The sequence below is a fragment of the Narcine bancroftii genome, chromosome 12 (assembly GCF_036971445.1).
Source record: "Narcine bancroftii isolate sNarBan1 chromosome 12, sNarBan1.hap1, whole genome shotgun sequence".
Taxonomy (NCBI): domain Eukaryota; kingdom Metazoa; phylum Chordata; class Chondrichthyes; order Torpediniformes; family Narcinidae; genus Narcine; species Narcine bancroftii.
The window spans coordinates 29,410,900-29,433,849 of record NC_091480.1 but is presented as its reverse complement, the minus strand read 5'-3'; the positions used below and the strand labels follow the sequence as shown (position 1 = coordinate 29,433,849).

Genomic DNA, 22,950 nt, shown 5'->3' with positions numbered 1-22,950 from the left:
TTCACTCGACTTGTCCTCACAACACAACTCCTTTATTTGAAGAATCACTTGAATGACATTCCAAACACTGCCTTCTTTAAATGAAGAGGTCAAATTTATATATATCTACTGCTCTGGACATGATGTCATCAAAGAACCGGACAGCAGAAAAAAGATTTCCAAACTTCTTTGCACCATTTCTAGACATGGTGATATCAAAGCACCGTACAGTAGTGTATTAAAAGCCCTCTATAAGTACGGAAAGCACAGCGCTATTACAGCACTAGTGATCCAGGTTTCAAACTGACGCTCTCTGCGAGGAGCTTTCACTTTCCAACTGTGCGTGCATGGATATCCACCCGGTCACCTCAATCTTCAAAAACATTCAGGGGCTGGAGGGTCATTGTTATATTTGAATGGCATGGGTCTTGGGTCAGAAGGGACTGTTACTGTGTTGTTTAAATTTAAAACGTATTTTACCTGATTTTTTACTCATTTCCAAACATCAGTCATTAATTAAGCACTATATAAATAATATTCTTTTTTACACTTGCTACCAACATACAAAACTTTATAACCCTCATCCTACCCTCTATCACCAAGCTTTCTGTTGACTTAACTGCTGCCAATTTGTAGGCCATCCTGTCTTCCTCATAACTTACTTCTGGCATACAATACACCCAGTCTTTTTTCAAAGTTACGATCACAAATTTTAAATAGTTGGAGATTCTTTCAACACCTCCCCAGTCAGAATTTGACATTGACTTTGTAATCCCTCCTTTCTTATTGAGAAAGTTCTCCGTTATTGTGGTACAATTGGCTGCAGCCAAGACCAATCCTACCCATAGCCCTTTCCATGCTCTCCATTCGACTCTACCTCGATCAGTCAATGAGATTGATGGCTGTTCCAGTCCATAGTTAATAAAAGTTATCAGTTTCATTACTTCAGTCTGTTGCGATTATTGAGAGTGAATCTGTTATCAAAGGAGCTGACTTTGGGATTTAGACCTTAAACAGAGGCCTCAGCTGACATTTCAGGATTTGGTTAAAAATAATTGTGACTCTGTATGTAAAACAGGCACAGAGTTCTTATGCTCCTGCCCCAGGTGATGACATTTTTTTAATGTAATAATTACCATTCTCTGCATCACATTGTCAACACAGGATATTTGCTGTTAACCAACACAGGAGGTCACATGGAGGGTGGTGGATACATGCAACATACTGCTAGAGGAACTGGTAGAATAGGAATCATTGCACAACTTCACGGACATTGAGACAAGAAACATTGAGAGGCATAGGGGCGAAACAAAGGCGAATGGGATGAACTTGGTTGGTCCAAGGTCCTGTGTCCTCAATGTAAAACTATTATTCCATTTCCTGAGAAAATTTATACAAGGAAATAAATAAGAAGCCTGCAGATGTTGGTATCTAGTGCAGTACAAAAAAAGTTGGAGAATCTCAACAGGTCACGTGCATCCATTGAAAGGAAAAGGCAATTGGGGTTTTGACAACAGCAAGACAAGAGGTAAATGGGGGGGGGGGGGCACTTGAATTTCTATTCACCCCCTTAAACCATTCACCTGATTTCCCTTCTCCGCTGTCTCCAGTCCTTCAGCTCGCCACACCCTTCCCTTCCTTCTTCAATCAGAAAACTATCTTTCTCAGCCTCCCCTCAGCTCCTTTATCTTTTTCACCCTCTAACCCATATCCATTAACACCTACTCGGCTTCCAGCCCCCACCCTCTTATTTGGGCATCTGCCTGATTTTCAGTACATTGTAGAGAAGGACTCAGGCCTGAAACATCAATGGACTTTTGCTTTCCGTAGATGCAGCATGACCTGCTGAGTTTCTCCGGCACTGTTGTGTACTGAATTTTTACAAAGTTTACTTACACGAAGAAGTTTCTTTTTCAGAACTTTTAACTGAGCTGGATCAAAGGCAAGCGATCCCAGCTGGAGAACACCGTCTTTCAGCACAGCATCACTCAAACAAAGGTCCAACTGGGACGCACGATAGATTGCAGGAGTAAGGTCGCTGATATCCTCTGGTGCTATTTCTCCCTCTGTACAGGCTGCCAAGAGAAAGTTCCATTGGGTGAAAGATGACAGGAGGGGCAGGTTAAGAGATATGCATCACTTCCTGCTGTCATCATTTTGGGATCGATGAGTGGACGGCAGCACGAGACCAATATGATGAATGTTTATTCCCGTGATATTGGAGTTAGTCAAGAAGGAGAAAATGATTTCAGGAATATTCCCAGTGCCATGTGCCAGTGAGAATAAAAATGAATGGATGTGCAGGGTAAATCGAGATAAACTTGAGGAAAGCTGCATGAAGAGAACGCAGACATCTTTTGGACACTAGAATTGGTTCTGGGTCAGGAGACAACTTTTCAACTGGACTGGCTGTTCTTCAACAGGACTGTCACCAGTGTTCTCTCGGAGAAGTACACAGGTGCAGGGAGGAACAAAATGAACTGAAAGGTGGGGATGCGGGTGGGGTTGAACATCAGCAAATGGAAGTGGAAAGGATGTACACAGCGCACAAAGGTGTGAGACTGTTAGATAATATTAGGGAATGAATGAACACTTTATTACATATTAGTAGTTCTGGAAGGATTACAGAGGCAAGTCGATAGGAATTGTGAACTGCAAAGGTATGTCAGGGAGCAGCTGACAGTCAACCAAATCCATGGTGGTGGTGTCAAATGAAGGCCTGGTTGGCCAGTGCAGCAAATTGCCTTCCCTAAAGGTCATTCGTGGACTAAGTGAGTGTTTAGGGGAAGCAGCCAATCCATGGTCACCATTACAGCCAATAGCATGCTTATATTTCTCATTTATTTAATCAACTGAATTATCAAAGCACCTGATCTTCCATCTCAGTATTATTGATTCTTCTATCTGCATTATCAAACCAGTACTGCATCATTACACAAGTCTAACCCATAATGTTTATTATTTAGCACAGTCTAAAACTAATTTCATACTTGCGGTATTGTTGGATATTCCTCGTAATTGGAGCTGACTAATAAATATCAAGACTTCCCCAGGAGGTCTCGATCTTTTGATTTTCTTGATAAATCTTGGCAGAGCTTCATAAAGGGTAGGCTGTATGGGGTAAAACAGTAAAGGTAGAGATTGCCATCAAATTTCCAACCGAACATGTAACCTGAAAAGCTAGGAAGAGGATCGTAAGCCATTTAGTCATTAATGAACCACTTAACACGTCAGTATCAATTCCTCCCATCAAAAATCCAAAACTAATGTCAAGTTCAACTGACAAACATGTTGGAACAAAACGAATCCAATAAATGATGAAAGAAGTGCAGCATTTTCCTATCGCAACTTGGGAATGTATCAATTTGGGCTTCACCAAATCATACTGAGCTCAAAACAGGCTACAGCCAGTACAGTGGGAGAGTGCTGCCTAAGTCAGGAGCTGATCAGGATGTTGGGACCACGCCAAAGTTGCGGAACCAGGGTCGTGTGAAGAATGTGATGGTTGGGAAACGGGACTGTCCTATTGTGGTAGATGAGAAGGAGGAGCAGAGGTGGCAATTGAACCAGGGAAATAACAAAGCTAACAATGCTGCAAATTCAGCTACTTAATCAACTTTCATTCACGTAGCCTATACCTTGTTTATTTGCTTCCATGTGTCAGTCAAAGCCAAAGGAAGATATCCGAGGGATCGTATTGTAGATGATGACCACGATGAAGGAAAACTACAGACAAACAAGAATCTCTCTGAGTTAAAGGATTGAAATAAACAGTATCAATTTTAGTCAAGCATTTTCATACCCGAGGTTCAACAGGAACAGTGAAAATTAATGAGTAAGATTTAACTTTCAAAGTCAAAAAACACAAATGACAAGTCGCTGTGAAAATTATTCCCAATTGGAATTTTCAGGAAAGATAGCAAAATGAAGCAAGGCCCTCTTTACATTTTAGTACAGCCACCCAACTTCAGCATATGTACCACTGGTACAAAGTATAGACTGCCAAGGAATATGCGATTCCAGGAAAGGAAATAATTAAGGGAAATCAAGAGCTGCAGATGCAGGAAACCTCAGCAAAATAACCTCGATCATTTCATCTCCAAAACACAAGAAAATGATGCTCCGAGTACAAGAGAGGCCACGGGGGAACATACATTGATTCCTGGCGTTTGTTAAAAGGTGACAGGTTTCAGAAATAAGAGTGCTGTTGTTTAAAGGCAGCTGCTTCCATGTCATTTAAATGGTATCCAAAGAGAGTGCCCAGCAATACTAGATGTCATGAGAGATGAAGTTCAGACATTCTGGTGCACTTTATTTTGTAATTTGTGAAGAGTTCACACTCACCCATATTTGCTGCTTCCACTTTGAAGGCGATATTCAATTGCACGTTTCTGATCATCTCGATATGTGACGCATTTCTTCAATTCATCCAGAACAGATATATCAGATGCCATGATAGTGGATCCATCAAGCTCACAGACCAAGCCACTTAGTACTGTCAAGGTCTCCTTCGTCAGGTTCTTGCTGTTGGTAACTCCCTGAATTGTAATGAAAAGAGCAACATTAATTCTGCAAGCACAAATTAAACTCTGTTCATCATTTCTACTTTAAGACCACCCTCATTGCGTGCAAGAACATTGCTACAATTTGTCAGTGCATCGAGAACATGGAAGAATATCAGCTGGTTTGGAATTCCACCTCAATTTCCCAACACCGCTTCAGCTCAGTGGGTCTCCAACTTTTATCACACTGATTAACAATGTTGAAAACTTCACCTGACTTTAAGTGTCAGAATTACATATTCATTAGAAATTTAAATTGTGTGATCGACTGTATGAATTCAGGTTTTCCACACTATTCAGTCCGTCCAAGATGTCCATTTCATCAATCCCGAGTTTACCCTAAATACTTACCAAACATGTCCTGGCATCTTTCAGGACATCTCGCTCTCTTGCTAAGACTTTACTTAAGATCTTTCTATTTGATTTCCCGACTGATTTGAAGAATTCCCGGCAGGTAGATAGAGTCCTGAAGTATTGATAACTATAAAGTGAAATGGAAAATACACACAGGTTATAATGACGACATGAAGTCATTTCCCAACGCCAATTAATAGGCTTTAATCTCCAATCAAGCCTGTCCCACTTGATAGACCTCCTTGCCATTCTCAATTTATTGCCACTCAATAGAAAATGTGCATAAACCCCTGGTATTTCGGCACCTATGGGGATTGGTAGATTCCGCACACATTAATTATCCAGTCGCTTGAGGTTGTTTGTCACATGATTGGCAAACTAACAGCCACGTGCACAAAACTGACACTTCTGTGTTTTTTACTTAATTATTTTTTTGCAATTTTTTATTGCCGGTGGGTTGAGGTGGCCGGTTGATTTTGTATTCCGGATAACAGGAGTTGTAATGTACATATTCTTGAAGTGAGACATAATTCAGTTCATTTTTTGCCTTGGAGAAAATTGAACTAGCATTTCCTGACATGAGGTTTAATTTTTGTGTGTTGGATGCACAGGAAGTGTCATCTTTCCTGACTATCCAGCCCTTCTTCCCCAAATCCCTGGTCTTTGATTCAGTCTTGTTGTCACAGCAGGCCTATGGTCATGCAGCACACCTAATGTGATGCACTACAATTTCTGGGGCCTACTTCCCAGATATATTATGTTGTCCATTTATTGTTCCTCTTTGGGAACTGTGTAAAAGTCTATTCAACAACATAACTTGAAAAGACATGTAACATACTTGAACAGCAGGACACCACTGGGCAAGGTGTTCAAGTTGACTTCAGTTCCATTAGAAGAGAGTCTCCCAGCCACACAATCAAGCTGGAGAAAAACCAAACCACAATGTCAGATTAGGAACAGGAGCATAGAAACATTGAACTCCCAGCTATTTTCGTCATCACGTTCAGCTATTTTTTTGCTGCAGGAGATGGTTAACTGTGGATCTTCATCAAGCCTCTGAGCACCAGGACATGGACAATTTGTCCAACTTAAAACATACAACATTTAATATTAAATTAACTCCATTTAGAATAAATATTATTCACATAGCAGTTGTTCAAAAATTAATACATTTGCATGAAAATCTTTGGTGCTCACATCTCAGATCAATTCTTGAATCACACATGAATTGTCCTTCGATTGGATTTTATTGACAAAGTACATTGTTTTCACACATATAATGAGCACACGCATGTAATGCGTGAAAAAATCAAAAATTATGTAAATATATTTTCGTGTAACGAGCACACACGTATACCACGCTGCTGTAGTATTAATTCTGAATGGCAAAACCAATTTGCCTTTAAATGGGACACAAGACAAAGCACATACCTACACCTTCCACAGTTAATCTCCTGCAATTAACACCCAATCAACTCCCTCCCCACGAAGTTGGCAATTGCCTATTATGTACATGATATCCTGCTGCAACACATTGACAAGCTTTGGAGAGGAATCAATTAATTAGATTGAAGACATGCTTCAGAGTTAAGCAGGATTTTAATTCAAAGGTTGTTTCAAATGAGAGGACCTTGATATGTTAATCTCCTCCCTCAGGATGATCTGGTCAATTAACATTGATAAGGTGCAGGGCCCTAACCAGAATCGCTTGTTGATAGGAATATCAAAACATCAGTATAAAGAGATATAGCCAAGATGAAAATTTCCCATGCCCGCTAACAATTGTGTCCATTCTTTCACTGCCGCTATCACATTCTTATACTCACTGAAACATTCCCACGCTCACTTTAAATTGTGTCTTTCTCACAGCCACTATAAATTGTGCATGTTCTTTCAATGCTGCTATAATATTCCCACACAGGCTATAATTTGCCTATTCGACTTTCCCACACCTGCTATTAATTGTGCTCATTCTTTAAACATGTAGAAATAATCTTGTCTCGTGCGCACATGCATATAACGTGCGGGGGGGGGGTGTTGACTGGTTCGTAAAATACGCATATAACTCATGCATTGTACAGTTTTGCATTTGTACTCAAACTAGTCCTTCGATGATACCGAGTGGTTAGGATTTCATTTCTGTGGATGATCTCACCTGACTTTCATCCAGTGAAACCTCTTTCAACTTCAATTCTTGTACAAGCTTCAGAAATGTCGGGAAACTTAGGGTTTTCGTTGCACCACAACTAAAGCCTTGCAGGACAGTGGGAGAAAATCTGGAACAAGTCATGGCATTATTAATTACTAAACTGCACAGTATTTCGCAAACTCCATCCATGTTACTGCACTTCTAGCACCAAATTGTGCCATTATTATTTTATTTCAATGAATGAGCAGCAATTACGAAGGACTGAACTGTGGAATAAGCCCCATCACACAAACATTCTTCTATTTCTGTAAAGTCTTCAACTTCACTGCCTCTTGGCCCAGTTCGTTCAAGTGCATTTAATTATTTCAGTTAATGCTGCCTTCTGCTGTAGCCTATTCTCACTTAAATCCAGCTTATTGTATGGTTTCAAGATTTCAGCATGAAACAGAAAGGTGCAGATTTTAGGGGTTAACAGGAGAGAAGCTGATAAACTGGAGCGTGATCATTAAACGAAAATTGGAGCATAAAATAAAGAACAAAAAAATCTGTCAAAACTCAGCAGGCCAGGCAACATCGGTGGTGAGAGAAGCAGAGTTCCGAATTTCGGTTCACAACTTCAATCATGGTCTTTGATCTGGACTAAATATTCAGTTCTTTGCGGGGAATTGGGAGGGGGGGGGGGTGAAAACACAAACGTCTGCAGACACAGTTTCTTGAACAGGACTCAAACCCAAAATGTTGGCAAAACAGTATATATTTACCCCCTGTGGATGTTGCGAGACCTGCTGAGTTCCTCCAGAGTTTCTATGCATTTCAACAATAGAAGTCAACAAGAGCCCTCCCTCACAGCTGTTTAAATAATAATGTAAACTGACCACGACACAAATCACTGAAATTAATGTGCCTGCTTTAGAAACCTTGCACGAAGGCTCAAGCTAAACTGAATGTCACGCTTGATGACATCAACAGAGAGTCAAAATATAACAAAAGGAAAAAAAGAATTGCTCACGTCTCAAAATTGGTGTCATTTCTGATCACATTTGGAAAGAACACGGCAGACTGTGGAACAAAACCAATAACATTATTAACTGATGCAACAGGCTCATAAACAGTTTACACACTAATAACACACAAATGGGATGACATTCAGAACATCACTTAAATAATAAGTACACAAAGAATAGTTGGAAGAAACCAGCAGGTCAGACAGCATCCAGGAGCAGCTATGGTCTAAGTTTTCAGTAATTTCATCAATGGTTTCAAATCAATGGACCATTTCTCCTTGTGGATGTTGTCTGACCTGCTGAGTTCGTCCAGTACCTCTTTATGCAAGACTCCAGCACTTACAGCTTTGGTGCTTCTCTATTGCTAAATTAATACACATTTGTCAATGACAGCTGATTTACTTGACACACGTGGTCAGTGCTCGTAAACAACAGGGCAATTTACCTGACTAGGAGTCCACTCTTTATTGTTTACATCATCGAGGCTCAGGTTGGAATTTAACAGCACAGGTGGAACCTCTGAGGCAAGAACAGATGGAATGGTCTTTACTGTTGCCACTGGGTTATTCACATTCCTTAACACCTGATTTACAATGAAACAGGATGTGATTTAATGGAAGATGAAAATGAGAATATGACAGCATTAATAATTAAAGTATATAGAGCGTAGGAAACAAATGACATATTACAACACGCACCTGAAGGACACAGATCGCTCGTATGGATTGTGATGCTTGTCCAATGTTCTGAACAAATCTCACATTTGAGATTAAATTAATGAACACCGTGGGATTAATACGTTCGAACACGTCACTGGGAATACCGGATACCAGGGTTCCCACAGCCAACAAACCACTTCTGTTATTCACCTAGTTGTGGAGTGAAGGACAAAGGAAGAGTTAATTGCACAACAATACGAGTTCCTCCTCATTCCACACGCCAGAGAATAGTTAGTGAGTCAAAAGTGGAACTATTTCTTGTTACTGCGGCTGGTTTCACCTTTCTCCATCTGGCTTCAAGATCAATTACTATGCATTAAAAAAAGTTTCACAAGGATCATTTCACAGTGGGGTAGTTAATTGGAATCTGTGAAGTAGGAAAATGGTAGAAGAAAAATCCTGAGGACCTCACAAATCTGCAATTGACAAAGATTGGCAGATTAAGCAGTTTTTCTGTGGGCAAAAGAATGGTCGACTTTTCAGGTCCAGTCCATCAGGACTAAGACTGGTGAGAGAGGACAGGCAGAATAAAGTAATGTAGGTGCAAAGCTGGTAGCTGATAGGTGGAACTAGATGAGAGGGGGATGAGGAGCAGTCGAACCAGATGACCCCATTAGTATGTGGGTTGTTGGGCAGATGGAACCAAATGAGTGAGACCCAGGGAGTAACACTGGTCCCAGTCACTGGTGCTGTAACGGTGTTGTACTCATCACAAGGCAAACCATGCTGCCCAGTTCCAGAGAATCAGGAGATACCACTTTCATTTACTTTATTCACCCGTTGGTAATTTTTTAAAACTACTGATTGGTTCATTGCTTACCTGGTAACCGCTTCTCAGCAACTTGTTTACTATGGAATTAGCCTGACCGATATTCCAGCCTTGGACGTTGCCCAAGGTTGGCAGGGCTTGCTGCAGAGTGTTCTCATCAATACTGTCAACCTGTGACGACGATAGTCCTATGGCATTTTGTCCCAAAGTATTCAAAGTGCTGACTGAAAAGTTGTCGATTTTGCTCACTAAAACTATCGCCAGCTGAAAGAACCACAAAGGTATATTATAACTTCTATCTTGGCAGGAGGACAGCTATCTTTCTAAGAGAAGACCTCACCAGCACCCAACGTTAAATATATTTTACCTTTATTTGTTCATCTGTTGGCTGCTCGGGAGGTAATGTACCATCAGTAGATGTGTTGGTTGTATCATTACGCCCACATACATTGTTGATCCTTCCAATTAAAGCCAATGTTTGCTGTGCAGTCAAGTTCTGTAGTAGATTAGTATTGGCAATGAAGCACAACAGAGAGTTTGGAACACTGTAAAAGAATGCCAGTCAGGGTTAGTATCAGTGTAATCTTCCACTACTCCAGCTCTCCACATCCTACAGTTCTCGTGAGGATTGTTTCCAATATCACCAATAAAGATTTCCTTCAAGGATTGGCAAATTAAATATTTATAAGGAAACCAAACTGACTTGGACCCATCTTGAGATGCTCCTCTCGGTATACCAGAACCTTCACTTTGACAATTGATACCAACATCTTCCCAACCACCGAAGTCTGACTAATATCACTATAGTTTCCTTTCTGCTTTCTCCTTCCCTTCTGACACAGTGGAGTGATATTCACGATTCTCCATTCCTCTGGAATCCATTGATTCCTGGAAGATGATTACCAATGCCTCAACAATCTCTGCACCAACCTCCTTCAGAACTCAAGGGTGCATTCCACTCAGTTCAGCAGATTCATCTACCCTTAGACCATTTATTTTTCCAAGTACCTTCTCTCTCATGATCACTGCCCAGAAACTCTTGAGAGTCCAGTAAGCTGCTATTGTCTTCTACCGTGAAGACTGATCCCAAAAATTCTATTCCTTCGGATCCTCTGCCATAGTGAGTTTTCATTTGATGTTTTTGCAATACCACTTAATTTAAAAAAGCTTTTATACTACACTTCCCTGAAGTGATACTGCACACGAAAGATATTAGTTTTGAAAATACACAAAATGTCTACACATATAAATTGTGGACACATACGTTGAAGCATTAAAATTTGGATTGTTTTTCGCCAGGAGGTTAATATAGGCCGTTGCGACTTCAACCATTAGCGTCACGTTTTCCAGAAATTCCAGGGTTTTTGGGTTTGCTGCAAACTCTTGAAGCTATTGAGAAGTGGACAGAAATTAGAAATATTTACCTCACGTGCTTTGTGAAATGAAATTTAAATTCACCCAGCCATCAAGAAGGAGACAGCATGTCAGATATAAAACATTTTGGTGCTCAGCTCTGCACCCACTTGGCAACACCAGCACAAACATGGGAATCATCATTCTCTGACATCAAATCATCCAGCAAGCGGCTACAATGTCATCCTGGCATTTCCTGGACCAAAAAAAGGGGCTTCCCATAAATTAGCACATGTGCTTTGTGGATTCAAGAGGACCACGTTTATGCATGCAATGGATTGTTTTGGAGCAGCCATTCTCAATGGTGACTCGGTGGCCACATCGGGGAACAGAGTGCATTTAAGTGGAGCCATAGACTGAAATCATATTTTTTTACTTTTCTTTTATGTAATTTGTAGGCAAGAAGTAAGGAAAAGCCAAGTAAATATGAATGGGGCTCAGAAACTCTCCTGAGCACATGAGCCATAGCCAAAACCAAGGGTAAAAACGGCTGGTTTAGAGCCAAGCAAATTTCCAAGTTAAAACTTTGTCTTTCCACTGACATGAATGCTAATCCAAAAAATCCGAACAAAAGAAGTAATTACCAGTGTTTCGTCATCAGAGAACGACTGAAGATCAGAGAGAGGTACTTGACTCAAATACAGTCCCAGATATTGAGAGAACCAAGCAGTGGAGTTCAGGACTGGATCGCTCGCATTGTAACATTTTGGTCTGGGACCTGTAATGCCAAGTGGGTAAAACACTTTAGTGATAGGAAGGTACTTCCTATGAAATGTAATGGACCTTAGGTCTTTCATTTACCAGCCTATCTATCTTTATAACACTAACATCTGGCATTCCCTTCACTGTCATGGAAGCCATTTGGGGTAGGAAGCATCAATAATTCTTTAATAGCTGTCCAGTTCAGTTGCCTTCTGCACATCGTGTTTGACTAGGGATCAGAAATAGGAAGCGAGAAATCTCTGTCAATAATAAAAATATGGTTTGAGACGCATTTTCAGAATACATTTTAATTGATAATTGAATATTCAAATGGAATTTTTATTACAAATGCTGCTTCGATTCCAGATGTTGAGAATTTAAAATGACGACATGGGAAAGAGGTTTTCTGGAGAGGCTTTCTGTCAATTTCAAAACTTTTAATGTTGCATGGAAATGGATTTAAATAAATTCAAATAGTGAATTGTTGTTTATTCCACTTTCAACTGGGAACATCCAAACACCTGACTATTCAAAAACCTTTCTTCACCAAACAGAATTTGCATGGTGAATTAATACAATGAGATGTCCCAACCCTTCATATTCCATACCATTCACCACAGAAAATCTAAAACATTCTGCTATCTTACTCTTAACTATCTTTTTTGACAAAATGGATTCCTCAAACATGACCACCATTCAATCTGCAGCTGAACAATTTCCCCAGATTTCTCCCCTCTTTAAAGATGTATCCTTTGTTGGGACGTAATTTCCCCAAACCAGGAGCCTTTGTACAAGGAGCATCAACCAACGATTCGACCGCAGACTGCATTGCAGTTGTCTTTCAACCTGCATCGATCAGTCATCTGCTCATGATGCAATTCTATCGCAGCCCAGGCACCATCGTACTTACTCCCTCTTCTCATCTAAAAAACTCACATTAACTGCAAGCCAACTCTTGTAATTTTACAATAAAAATTACTTCACCTTGTAGCAGGTAAGTTCTGATCCCATTGTAGATTTCGGTCCGTTTTTCTGAGCTCAACTTTGGGTAAATAGCATTCAGTGCTTTCACACTAAAGATAAAATTAAATAATAAATTATTCCTTTCGAGACCAAATTAAATTGCAGTGAAGCGGACTTAAAACAGAATCAGCTAAATTAAATGTAGATATGACAAAGTCAGGCGCAAGTGGGGAAAATGATAAAGTAAACCCTCATACATGTGGGAATATCGACAGCTATTCATGGTTGCATGTTCATGCACACTGACGTGCACATACATACGGAGATACACTCACACTGGGGAAACACATGATGCTGATCACACAGAACTGGTGCACCACAGCAAGTTAACAAGCCTGGACTTAAATTCATCTCAAAAGATTGTTTCATTTTGAGGTGCTGAACTGCTCCCACAGCAAGCAATTGTAGAATTATTCACGCACACAAGCATTTAACAATTGGAAAGCACGATTTAATTCATGAATGCAACAACATGCTTGGGCCAGTGTGGGATATATTGGAAATAAATGTGAAAATAATTGATTGATGTTGAGCCAAATTCAAGCAGCAGTAAGTCCGAGGGATCGATCAGATGAAATTGTAATAATCAATAATAAACTACTACTCGGTAACAAAATATTAATGGTGGTTTGGGAAACATTAGCCTCATATTTATTCATTAACTTTGCACAATTGTTGTTGTGGGGACAAAAATAAACTTGTGTCAGAATAATATGGGTATTTTCCCAGCTGAAAAGCACGCTACCATAAATTCTACTCAGCCTTCCACAGACAATGAATTTAGCTGCATTTTCTGCTTTTATTTTCTTGCGGATGAATTTAGAAACATTATGAGAAGACTAAACCAGGAGATTGCTGATGTTTCTGTGGATGCCTTCGAAGCTGAGCTGGGGAATATTTAGCAGATTGTCAGAAGCAAGTTTTATTTGAAGTCAGAGAGAGTGATTGGTGCCTGGAATACATTGCTGGGGGTAATGATGGAAGCTGGCATGATAGAGACATTTAAATGACTAAGACACATGGATATCAGAAAAATGGCGGATTATGGGTATGCAGTAGGGAAGGATTAGATTGTTGTGGAGTAGCTTTACATGGGTTGGCACAACGCTGTGGGCCAAAGGGCCTGTGTGGTGATGTACTTTGTTCTCTACCTACATGTCTATTTTTGCTGCTGAACATCGCTGTGATGTCTTTTCCAATAGAATGTGACGTGCTATCCTATGTCCTGCGTGGCTTTGAATTACTGAATTTAACAGGAAATTCTAGATATTTTCATTCAGTTTAGAAATATACATACATTCTTCTGTAGGGAAGGCAGGAGACACTGAGGGTGCGATTGGAAACCAAAAGCCGTGTGGTAATAAATGGCAGATATGGGGCCAGTCTGACATTAAGCCATTCATCCACCTCTGCATCTGTGAGTTCAGGGAGCCCCTCAGTAAACCAAATCCATACACCCTCCAGTACAGCAGCCAAAAGATTCCTCTGAAAAGAAGGAAAATGAAATGTTCTTGTTGTAAAACGATATACTCGACAACTTATCCATTTACATCAATTCCCACAGCCTGGCCTCTGGTATTTCTGAAACAATTAGCCTCAACAGTGAACATCACAGTACGACTTGGAGAGAATAAAGCTGGCATTCTCGGATACTGATGTTTATAGATTACACTGTAATCTATAACCCTATCCTTACAACACTGGTGAATTCTCTTGTACAGTTGTAAACCCACTATTATTACTGATCACTTATGGAGACTAAATGTAGATATGACAAAGTCAGGCAAAAGATTTGTAAACACACATTGGTTGGGATGTAGGTGTTTCAACGATTATCGTTGCCATGCACTGGAAGAGCTGATGAATGTGAAATGAACAAGCAGTAAAATTAAACAACCTCCTTGCTCCACTCTATTTACAATTTCCTTGCTGTACATCGTGCTCTGTTTATTATGGTTGTACTGTTCCAATAATGAAACACTTTGACATCATCAAGCTACTCGCTCAAATGGTACAGGATACTTGAATAATCTTCCGATGCAGTGAGCACATTTGGGACTACACTTTGGGAACTGAGAAAAGGAAATCGCATGGGCAACTTACGTCTCGGGTTGCGTTGGCGAAAGCATCTAAAAACCTCGTTAGATTTTGGAGGGGTTGAATTCTGAGCACCACTTTTGTTAAAATATCCTGGTCGTCAATGAATCCCGGAGTACTCAGTAGGTTGGCCAATTCATTGAGATCAATACTATTCAGTACCTGAAAAGACACAAAAGAGAATTTTTGAATTCTACCGGAATAACTGAACGTAAACCAGGCAAAACAAATGAATGCGTGCTCAACACTCATGCCAAAAATCTTTGCTTTTGGTTGATTTTCTGCAGGAGTCACGTCACATCATGAGCATCTTGGAATTTCAATTGAGAGAGAAACAGAAGTGATTCAACTCCATTCCTGCTTTTTTCACAGACCCCTTGATCACTTTCCCTTTCAGAACCAGATTTAACTCTTCCTTAAGTTATATTAATGATTTAGCTTTGACTGCTCTTTGCCAGAGAGAATTCCACAGTTTCATTGCAATCCTCAACTCAATTTGAAGGGGCTTCCCCATTTTCCTCAAGCTAAAATGACCAATTCTGGAGTTCTCACCATTGTATTGTTATATAATTATTTATATATAATATAATGTATTATATAACATTCTTCCTGCATCTAGACTGTCCACTGCAGGCAGGAGTTTAGTTATGTCTCTCTGAAGTGTATTCACTATTTCCTTGTGAGCACAGCAACCATCAAGGTGCTTTTTTTCCCCAATCCTCTCTGCAATCACTCTTCCATTCTCCAGAAAAGTCCTTCTGTCACTCTATTGTCCACTTTGTCTCCCTCCACAGGTTTAGTCTGGAGCTTTACCTGCTGACTTTCGATCTCCTCATCTGGTGATTCAAAGCCAATGAATAAGCATTTCTCTTGTTAGCTGAAATAAATATTTCTCATCTCTATTTACTCAGCAGAAGGTCATAGATGCAAGGAAATTCAAAGAAGAGAACAATGAAGTCCTGAAACATTGCTGTTATGCAAGAGGTGGTACTGGCCATCTTGTGATGTGTAAAAGTGGAGTATTCCCTGAGGCCCGACAAACTGGATCCTACGACCTTATGGGAAGCAAGGCAAGATATACCAAGGTCCTGATGGAGATATTTATACGATCTTTGCCATAGGTGACGTTCTGAATGCCTGGAGGGTGGCCAATGTTGTGCCCTTACACAATAAGAACTACAAGGACTGCAATAATGGAGTGTTAGTGATCATCCTGATCACTAGAGGAAGTGGAGCCTAGTTGTTGCAGCCAGGAGTAGATTCATAATGCATCCCCCCACAAGGTCATGAGTACAATAGCTAATAAAGTATAGTTGTAAAAGAACCCAAGTTTCTTTATGACAAAAAAAATAAACATCACATGGCACCTGGAGTGGTGCAAACACCAAGAGGGTGCAGAGTGAGAATCAGACAAGAGCAGCAGACCTTTAATACCTTCTTTTAATATGAACGGACTGCAAATTAAAAGCAAGAACGTGTAACCAGACCGCTGCAAGATTCAATGACCCCTGATGAAATTGTGTTAGGGATTATTGATAAGAAAGTGAGAGAGAGGTTGCTGCGAGAGACAGAGCTTACTTTAGCTGTAGCTGTGATATTCCACCCCAGTGAATAGCACTGCAGCACGTGAAAAAAAGTGATCGTTCAAAAGCCAGTGAAAATGAAGGCATAATTATAGCCCCAGTGTTGGACACGCGCATAAACAAAAAAACGAGATGTAGGACACCTGGGTGAACTCATACCCAAGCCCCAAGAAACTTACAGTGCAACTCAGCTATTTGAGTACGAATATAATACACAAAATATATCAGAAAGAGCTTTTAACAAAATAATTTTTTATTTTCTTTTTACCTCGGTTTCCCGACGAGGTGGAATCAGGGAAACTGCATCCTTCAGAGTGAGAAAGTTGAAGTAATTTTGGAAATAGCTCTTCAGGTATTCAATAAAACTGTTGTTTTCATAACACTGAAGAGGAAATGCTGAAAAACAGTAAATATTCCATTTCCATAATCCTAGTCACTTAGTGGAGATATTAACTATCATAATCAACTCAAATGTCAATTAAGCAAGAGACTCTCCCATTCAAATTCGCAAGGCTACAACTTCCAAATCTAAAGAGGCCTATTAAAGGGAAGTCCCATACCAGTTTAGCACAAGGTGCCTCTATAACAACATTTTATCAAGCTCGCAGATTAAGTTGGCTGGGCTGGGGGGAGTAGACGTTGAGACCCTCACTGATCTCGATAACAAGCCCTGAACAAGGAAATCAGTCAGCAGACACAACTAGGAGATTGTAGGTCAGGAATAATTGGAGGAGTGGCTGGTACTGGAACACCCAAATGTGAAGACAGGTGTTTGGAGTGTTTGGTCAGATTTGTCCAGCAGGTCTACAGCTGTTGCTACATAGCTCTGAAACAAGTGCTAATTCCCTGATTTAATTTCTAATTTAGAGATACAACATGGAAATAGGCTCTTCCAGCCCATGATCCCGTGTCATCTAATTGCACCAGTTAAAAGAAATCCACATTTCTGGGGGATATTCACTGGGAGAACAAACAAACTCCTTATAGACAGCACAAGATTCAAAGCCTTGTTGCAGTTGTGGATAAGCCTTGCTTCCTGTTTGTCCAATATGGTGGATTGCAAACTTGCAGTTGGAAGTCACATTTCCTGCCCATCATTTTAGAAGCTTTAGAGGCTGCAGAGCCTTTTAGAAATGTGACTTGTGTGATGAAATTTAACCCACTGGCTCTGAGGAGTGCCGCGAAGAATAAACACCCAAGGTCAATGATTGCAGTACACTGATAGTGAGGATTGAGAGCACTGTTAGAGAGTTCGAACATGGGAAAAAAAACACCCTAATTCAAACTACCAGGAACACAAACAATGTTCATACCTTTCGAGTTAACCAATATGGCTTCATATGCATCTTCCTGAACACTCCTGTTTAGCTGTTCTTTGACTGTGCTCAGTGCTGAAATTCTACAGAAAAATAAATTGATACTGTACTTCAATGTTCACAAAAAAAAAGATATTTTTCTTAATAGAATGCTAAAGGAAATTAGCCACAACTGGCTAATTTCCCTGAATATTTCCATTCCTAGCAAGGAAATCTTCCGCCCATAAATATAAAAACTCCAAACCTCCGTACATTCATAAACCTGGTGCTATTTGGCTTTCAACTCTTCAACCCCAGTATCTTGTCATGTAAATGCTACATGACATCTGCACCCTTCCCAACTGCTGCAGTGATTTGAGACCTTCATGTTTCCATTGCCAGCAGCAACAATTCAATTGCAATGGAGCACAGGCTTCAAGGCAGCCTTTGACTCTGAGTGCAAAATTTTGTGGAGATTTCCCAGGAGAGAATCCAGCTGTTTCAAACAGGAAGCAACCAGGACCAGACATTGCAGGGAAAAGACCAAAGTCTTTCATTTCAGATACTCTTCCGTGCAACAAAAAGCTGTGGTGTTCCATTTGATAATTTCCTAGCTACCCAAAACTTACATGATTTGAAGCCCTTCACAGTTCTCGGTAACAAAGATTAAGGGCAATGTGCTTTCTGTTAGTCCTGGAAGTAAATCTTGCAACCTTCTGTCAAACCAAACTTGAAGTTCAGTGTTATTGGCCTTTGAAAGAATTGGCTGCGTGCGGTTCAGAATTTCTTGCAGTAATGTTGCTCTGACATCAGGAGTGAAAGATACATTGTTCTGAAAAAAAAAGTTCCAGGGCTGAGTAATTGTGGTTGAGTGAAAAAGGGGAGTGGTGGCTTCAACTCAATAACAAGAGTACCAATGAAAACAAATTTCAAACCAGCCTACTTTGCAGCAAACATATATGGTGCAGAAAATCCCACGTACTCTACATTGAGAATTTTCTGAACACCCTTGAAGATCTTTAATTTTATCGAAAGAAAGGAAATAATTCTCAACCTAGTAGACTCAAGATTACTGAAGTTTCTCTGACGTACTTGGTACTCGTGATGAATTTAAGGTCAGCCTAATGTGAAGTGAAGCGGTGTCCTACCTCACGTCTAGCTGTGTTGAACCTTTCGATGAACTGGACCACGGTGTCAGTGGTGATGCTGTTGAAAAGTTTCCGAACATCCTCAGCGTTTCGCAGTGTTCCGTTCTGACCAGCAAAATCGGCCAGTTGGGAAGGTGTCAATAATTCCGCTGCATCCAGCTGTCAAAACAATATTATGACTTCACCTTCTGCTATGATCAATACTCACAGAGTTGCAAATACAGACTGTTCTGTACTTATTTACATTTCATGTTATCTTCTACCCTTTTGGAACCAGTTGTTACTAATTGCAAGAATCAAAACCAATGAGGTATAAAATTCATTTTGGATCAAAGTTCACTGCAAACAAATCAATGAGGCCAAATTTGGAACTTTGTGTGCAGTTTTGGTCACCAAATTATAGGAAGGGTTTAAACAGAACCGAGAGAGTGCAGAGGAAATTTACAAGAATGCTTCCTGGGTTTCAGAGTTTGAGTTACAGGGGAAGGTTGAGTAGGCTGGGACTTTATTCCCTGGAGTGTAGAAGATTAAGGATGATTTGATAAGAGTTTCACTCAGAAGGTGGTGGGAGTGTGGAATGAGCTTCCAGCTGAAGTGGTAGATGCGGGTTCGATTTTAATATTTAAGGAAAAGTTGGATAGGTATATGGAAGAGAGCGGTATGGAGGGTTATGGGCCTGGTGTGGGCCAATGGAACTAGGTGGGAGAAGATGTTCGGCATGAACTGGCCTGTTTCTGTGCTGTAATTTTTATATGGTTACATGGTGCTATCTGGAGCAGTTTAGTTAGCATAACAGAGACAGTTCTTATAGCACAAGCAGTATCCATATGTAATTGTTTCTCCCATTCAAAGTCAATTTTCAGACTACAAAAAATAAATGAATCACAGGTTTACAACAAAACAATAAAATTGACAATTGATTGGTATATGTTTTATAAATCAACATTCAATCCTTTAAAACAAAGAAACGTCATAACAAAATTGTGTAAAATGTATTTAAACTTGGGGTTTTGATTGAAGCCAATGAATCAAACACCAACATAAAAGGTATAAAAATACTGGGGTATTTATATTTAATTTTTCTCTACATTCCAGGACAGAGCAACACATTTTATCTTGCTACATTAAACTCTGGTCAGAAATATTGCATTTTCACCATTTTTGAAGGCCTTGACCAATTCTATAACTTACTGGGTTGAAGTCTGGATTCCTCCTGGTTAACATGTCTATCTGAACAAGGGCACTGAACATTCCCCAGTTCTTCAAAAGCCAATCTCTGGACCCATTCGTATTCCTGATGCAACCAGAACCTAGAGGTAAGCAGATTAGCCATCAATGGCATTTACCAGGAATAGTTCACAGCATCAAATTGTTTTTATCCAGGACTACTGAGATCAGAAGATGTTTTCAATGTTTTAAGGTCGCATGATTGAATTTCACAGCCTTTTAAATTACACTGCAAATTATTCTGAGTTCAAAACATTGAAATGTTACACTAAAACTTTTAACTTTCAATGCAAATTATTCTGAGTTCAAAACATTAAAATGTTACACTAGAACTTTTAACTTTCAATGCAAATTATTCTGAGTTCAAAACGTTAAAACATTACTCAAGAACTTCTGTGGCTCTCATTTCAGTATTTTTTCCCCTTAAAACCTTTGTAGCTTACCTGTGGTGTCGAGGTAATTAAGGATCCATACGTTGAGCACAATCTCTCTGGTCTTCTGCTGCATCTCTCTGAATCCATTACTCAGACCTTTTACACTAAGTAGATAAATAGTAACACAATTATTCATCTGACTTCTAATCAATGGTATAGTTTCATCTGCTGGAGAACAAGTGAGAAAATCTTCATTCAACATGCCTTGCAATCAGCTCCTGTGTACAAGACACAAAATTGATCTAAACTTTTCTCCCATTTTGATGAATGGTTCACAAAGATAAATCCACCATCAACAGTGATGCCCCTGTGATATTGCATCAAATCTGAACTTTCTCTCCAGTTTCCTTCCTGACTTTGTTTTATGCATCTATTTTTTGATGCTGCCTTTCCAATTCAAATTGTAGAAGAGGATTATTCTGAAAGAGAGTCCTTCACTTACATTGCCTGGTAACCATCACAAGTAATGTTCCTTGTCTGCAAAGGTTTCAGCACAAACTGGGAAATGCCAGCAATGAATGGTCTGAATCGCTCCTGGAACCACTTTCTTAGGAAGGTGACGCTCGTTAAATTTTCAAAGGTCTTCACAGTCTCCCAAAGTGCATTCATAAACGTGACTTTTGTCATCAGGGGAACTGATGATCGGTTTGGAAACTGAAATAAAAAAGTATTGTGTATAAACTCAGCAAACAAAGAGCGTTTAGTCACCGCAGATCTCAAACGTGATCCTTCCTTTTATAAGAGAACTCAGTAAATTGTATAAAATGAAATTGTGAAGTAAAATCAATAGGCTACACCTGTTACTGTTTATGTCTTCAGTGGAAACATGCAAGTGTAAGAAACAAAGCCATATTCAGCCAGTACATTGCACGATGGCTAATATTTTGTGATGAGTGAATGCCAAGGGTACAGCATCGTCCTGGAGATCCATTCCAAAACAAATTCTCATATTGGTTCAAGAATACGTTGTTGGCTGAAATGTGCCTGGGGATGGGGTGTTGTAAAGTTATTAAAGATTATTTCTCCCTTATTTTAGTTCCTGCCAAACAAAAGGCAATCATTTAGTGGGTACTTTTTCTGCACTATTCAAGGCAACAAAAAAAATCTCTCATTTGGATGGTTAGTTAATTTATTTCCTGACCAATTTTGTTCTTGATGTCAATACAAAGTGTGAAGTGATGGATGTTGGGAAGTTAAACCAGGGTAGGACATTCAGAGTGAATGGCATGGTCCAGGGCATTGATGTTAGAGGCACTTTGCCATACAAGTACATTGTTCCCTGAAAGTGGAAACACAGGGAGACAAGGTGATGTGGAAAGGTTCAAGGCACGCTTGTCTTCATTGATTCAGGCGCTAAATGTTGGGACATCATGCTGCAACTGTAGAAAATATCTGTAAGTTATTGTGTCTGTTCTGGTCACAACATGAAAAGTAGGATAAGATTAAGTTAGAGACGATGCAAAAGAGATTCACAAAGATGTCGCGTGGATTTAAAGGTTGGAGTTATCTGGATCGGTTAGCTCTGTTTTTACAGGAATAAAAGAGGCTGAAAGGTGAAATAAAATTATGTGAAGCACAGATGGGCAGACTATGTTTTCCATAGAAAGTGTGTCAAAAACTAAGCAGTTACCTGGTTGTTGAATTTGTCGAGGGCCTCGGTCAGGGTGGTTCTGTTAAGTTTTCGAACAAAAATGGTCAGTGCACTTTCATCTGACCTGTTCAAAGCGTTAGGACCAGTGAAACAATTAAACAATTCGACCAGGTTATCACTGCTTAATCTGGAGGCGAGTAGATCAGTCTGAAAAGAAATCATTTCAAAAGACATTTATTAGCTTCAAGCATTCCAACATTCTGATGTAAATATTTGCAAGTGTCTCATTTCTTTTAGCCTTTTAAAACAAAAATCAGCTGGAGAAACTGCAGCATCCATGGAGGAAAGGATGTGTCAACATTTTGGATCGATTCCCTGCATCAGCACCTGATGCAGAGACTCGTCCTGAAAGATCAGTGATTTCCTAATTCCCCAGATTGCTCCCAGCAATTTTCTGCTTCACCTTCTAAAGTGTGCAGCCTTACATCTTGACTCATTTCTTTGAATAATCTGTGCAAAAAGTATTGATTACAGCTGTTAAGATGATGTCATAACACACAAATGCCTACAATTTCTGTTTTGTGTGAAAGTCTGACTGACGAGAACTTACCTCAGCACAGGCATAGTCAGTAATGTTGAAGAAGCAGAGCTGACTCACACTAATATTGAGCAGGAAAGTCTTCAAAGCCGAACTACAGGGAGAAAAAGTCATCTACTGTTAGGAAAGATGTCACTGTGAGTAACAAATAGTCAAACAGTTTCTTTCCGACCATTTACATCTCATGATTTGAGGTTAATAAAATGTGATTTAAGTTTTCAATATTGCTAAATAATGTACAACAAAATATTTTGAGTATGAGATATCGTTCACTGAAGCGTTGACAGAATCAGGGGAACTACA

The 22,950-nt window shown here is 39.8% G+C and overlaps 1 protein-coding gene across 1 annotated transcript in view; it reads right to left on the bottom strand.

Annotated features, from left to right (window-relative positions):
• The window catches only part of LOC138746975 (uncharacterized), a 199,015-nt gene that overhangs the window by 112,407 nt on the left and 63,658 nt on the right, over positions 1 to 22,950 (bottom strand). The window contains exons 76-101 of the mRNA XM_069905734.1: positions 22,660 to 22,741; positions 22,089 to 22,256; positions 20,901 to 21,112; positions 20,468 to 20,562; positions 19,989 to 20,107; positions 18,798 to 18,956; positions 18,279 to 18,481; positions 17,668 to 17,753; positions 16,623 to 16,750; positions 14,778 to 14,933; positions 13,972 to 14,159; positions 12,636 to 12,724; positions 11,534 to 11,667; positions 10,801 to 10,925; positions 9,904 to 10,081; positions 9,588 to 9,800; positions 8,747 to 8,917; positions 8,494 to 8,631; positions 8,054 to 8,103; positions 7,051 to 7,171; positions 5,734 to 5,816; positions 4,893 to 5,022; positions 4,324 to 4,517; positions 3,618 to 3,705; positions 2,970 to 3,090; positions 1,876 to 2,054 (exon numbers count right to left, since the gene is read on the bottom strand). Of these exons, the coding sequence (XP_069761835.1) occupies positions 1,876 to 2,054; positions 2,970 to 3,090; positions 3,618 to 3,705; positions 4,324 to 4,517; positions 4,893 to 5,022; positions 5,734 to 5,816; positions 7,051 to 7,171; positions 8,054 to 8,103; positions 8,494 to 8,631; positions 8,747 to 8,917; positions 9,588 to 9,800; positions 9,904 to 10,081; positions 10,801 to 10,925; positions 11,534 to 11,667; positions 12,636 to 12,724; positions 13,972 to 14,159; positions 14,778 to 14,933; positions 16,623 to 16,750; positions 17,668 to 17,753; positions 18,279 to 18,481; positions 18,798 to 18,956; positions 19,989 to 20,107; positions 20,468 to 20,562; positions 20,901 to 21,112; positions 22,089 to 22,256; positions 22,660 to 22,741 (3,610 nt within the window). The remainder of the gene's footprint in view (positions 1 to 1,875; positions 2,055 to 2,969; positions 3,091 to 3,617; positions 3,706 to 4,323; positions 4,518 to 4,892; positions 5,023 to 5,733; positions 5,817 to 7,050; positions 7,172 to 8,053; positions 8,104 to 8,493; positions 8,632 to 8,746; positions 8,918 to 9,587; positions 9,801 to 9,903; positions 10,082 to 10,800; positions 10,926 to 11,533; positions 11,668 to 12,635; positions 12,725 to 13,971; positions 14,160 to 14,777; positions 14,934 to 16,622; positions 16,751 to 17,667; positions 17,754 to 18,278; positions 18,482 to 18,797; positions 18,957 to 19,988; positions 20,108 to 20,467; positions 20,563 to 20,900; positions 21,113 to 22,088; positions 22,257 to 22,659; positions 22,742 to 22,950) is intronic.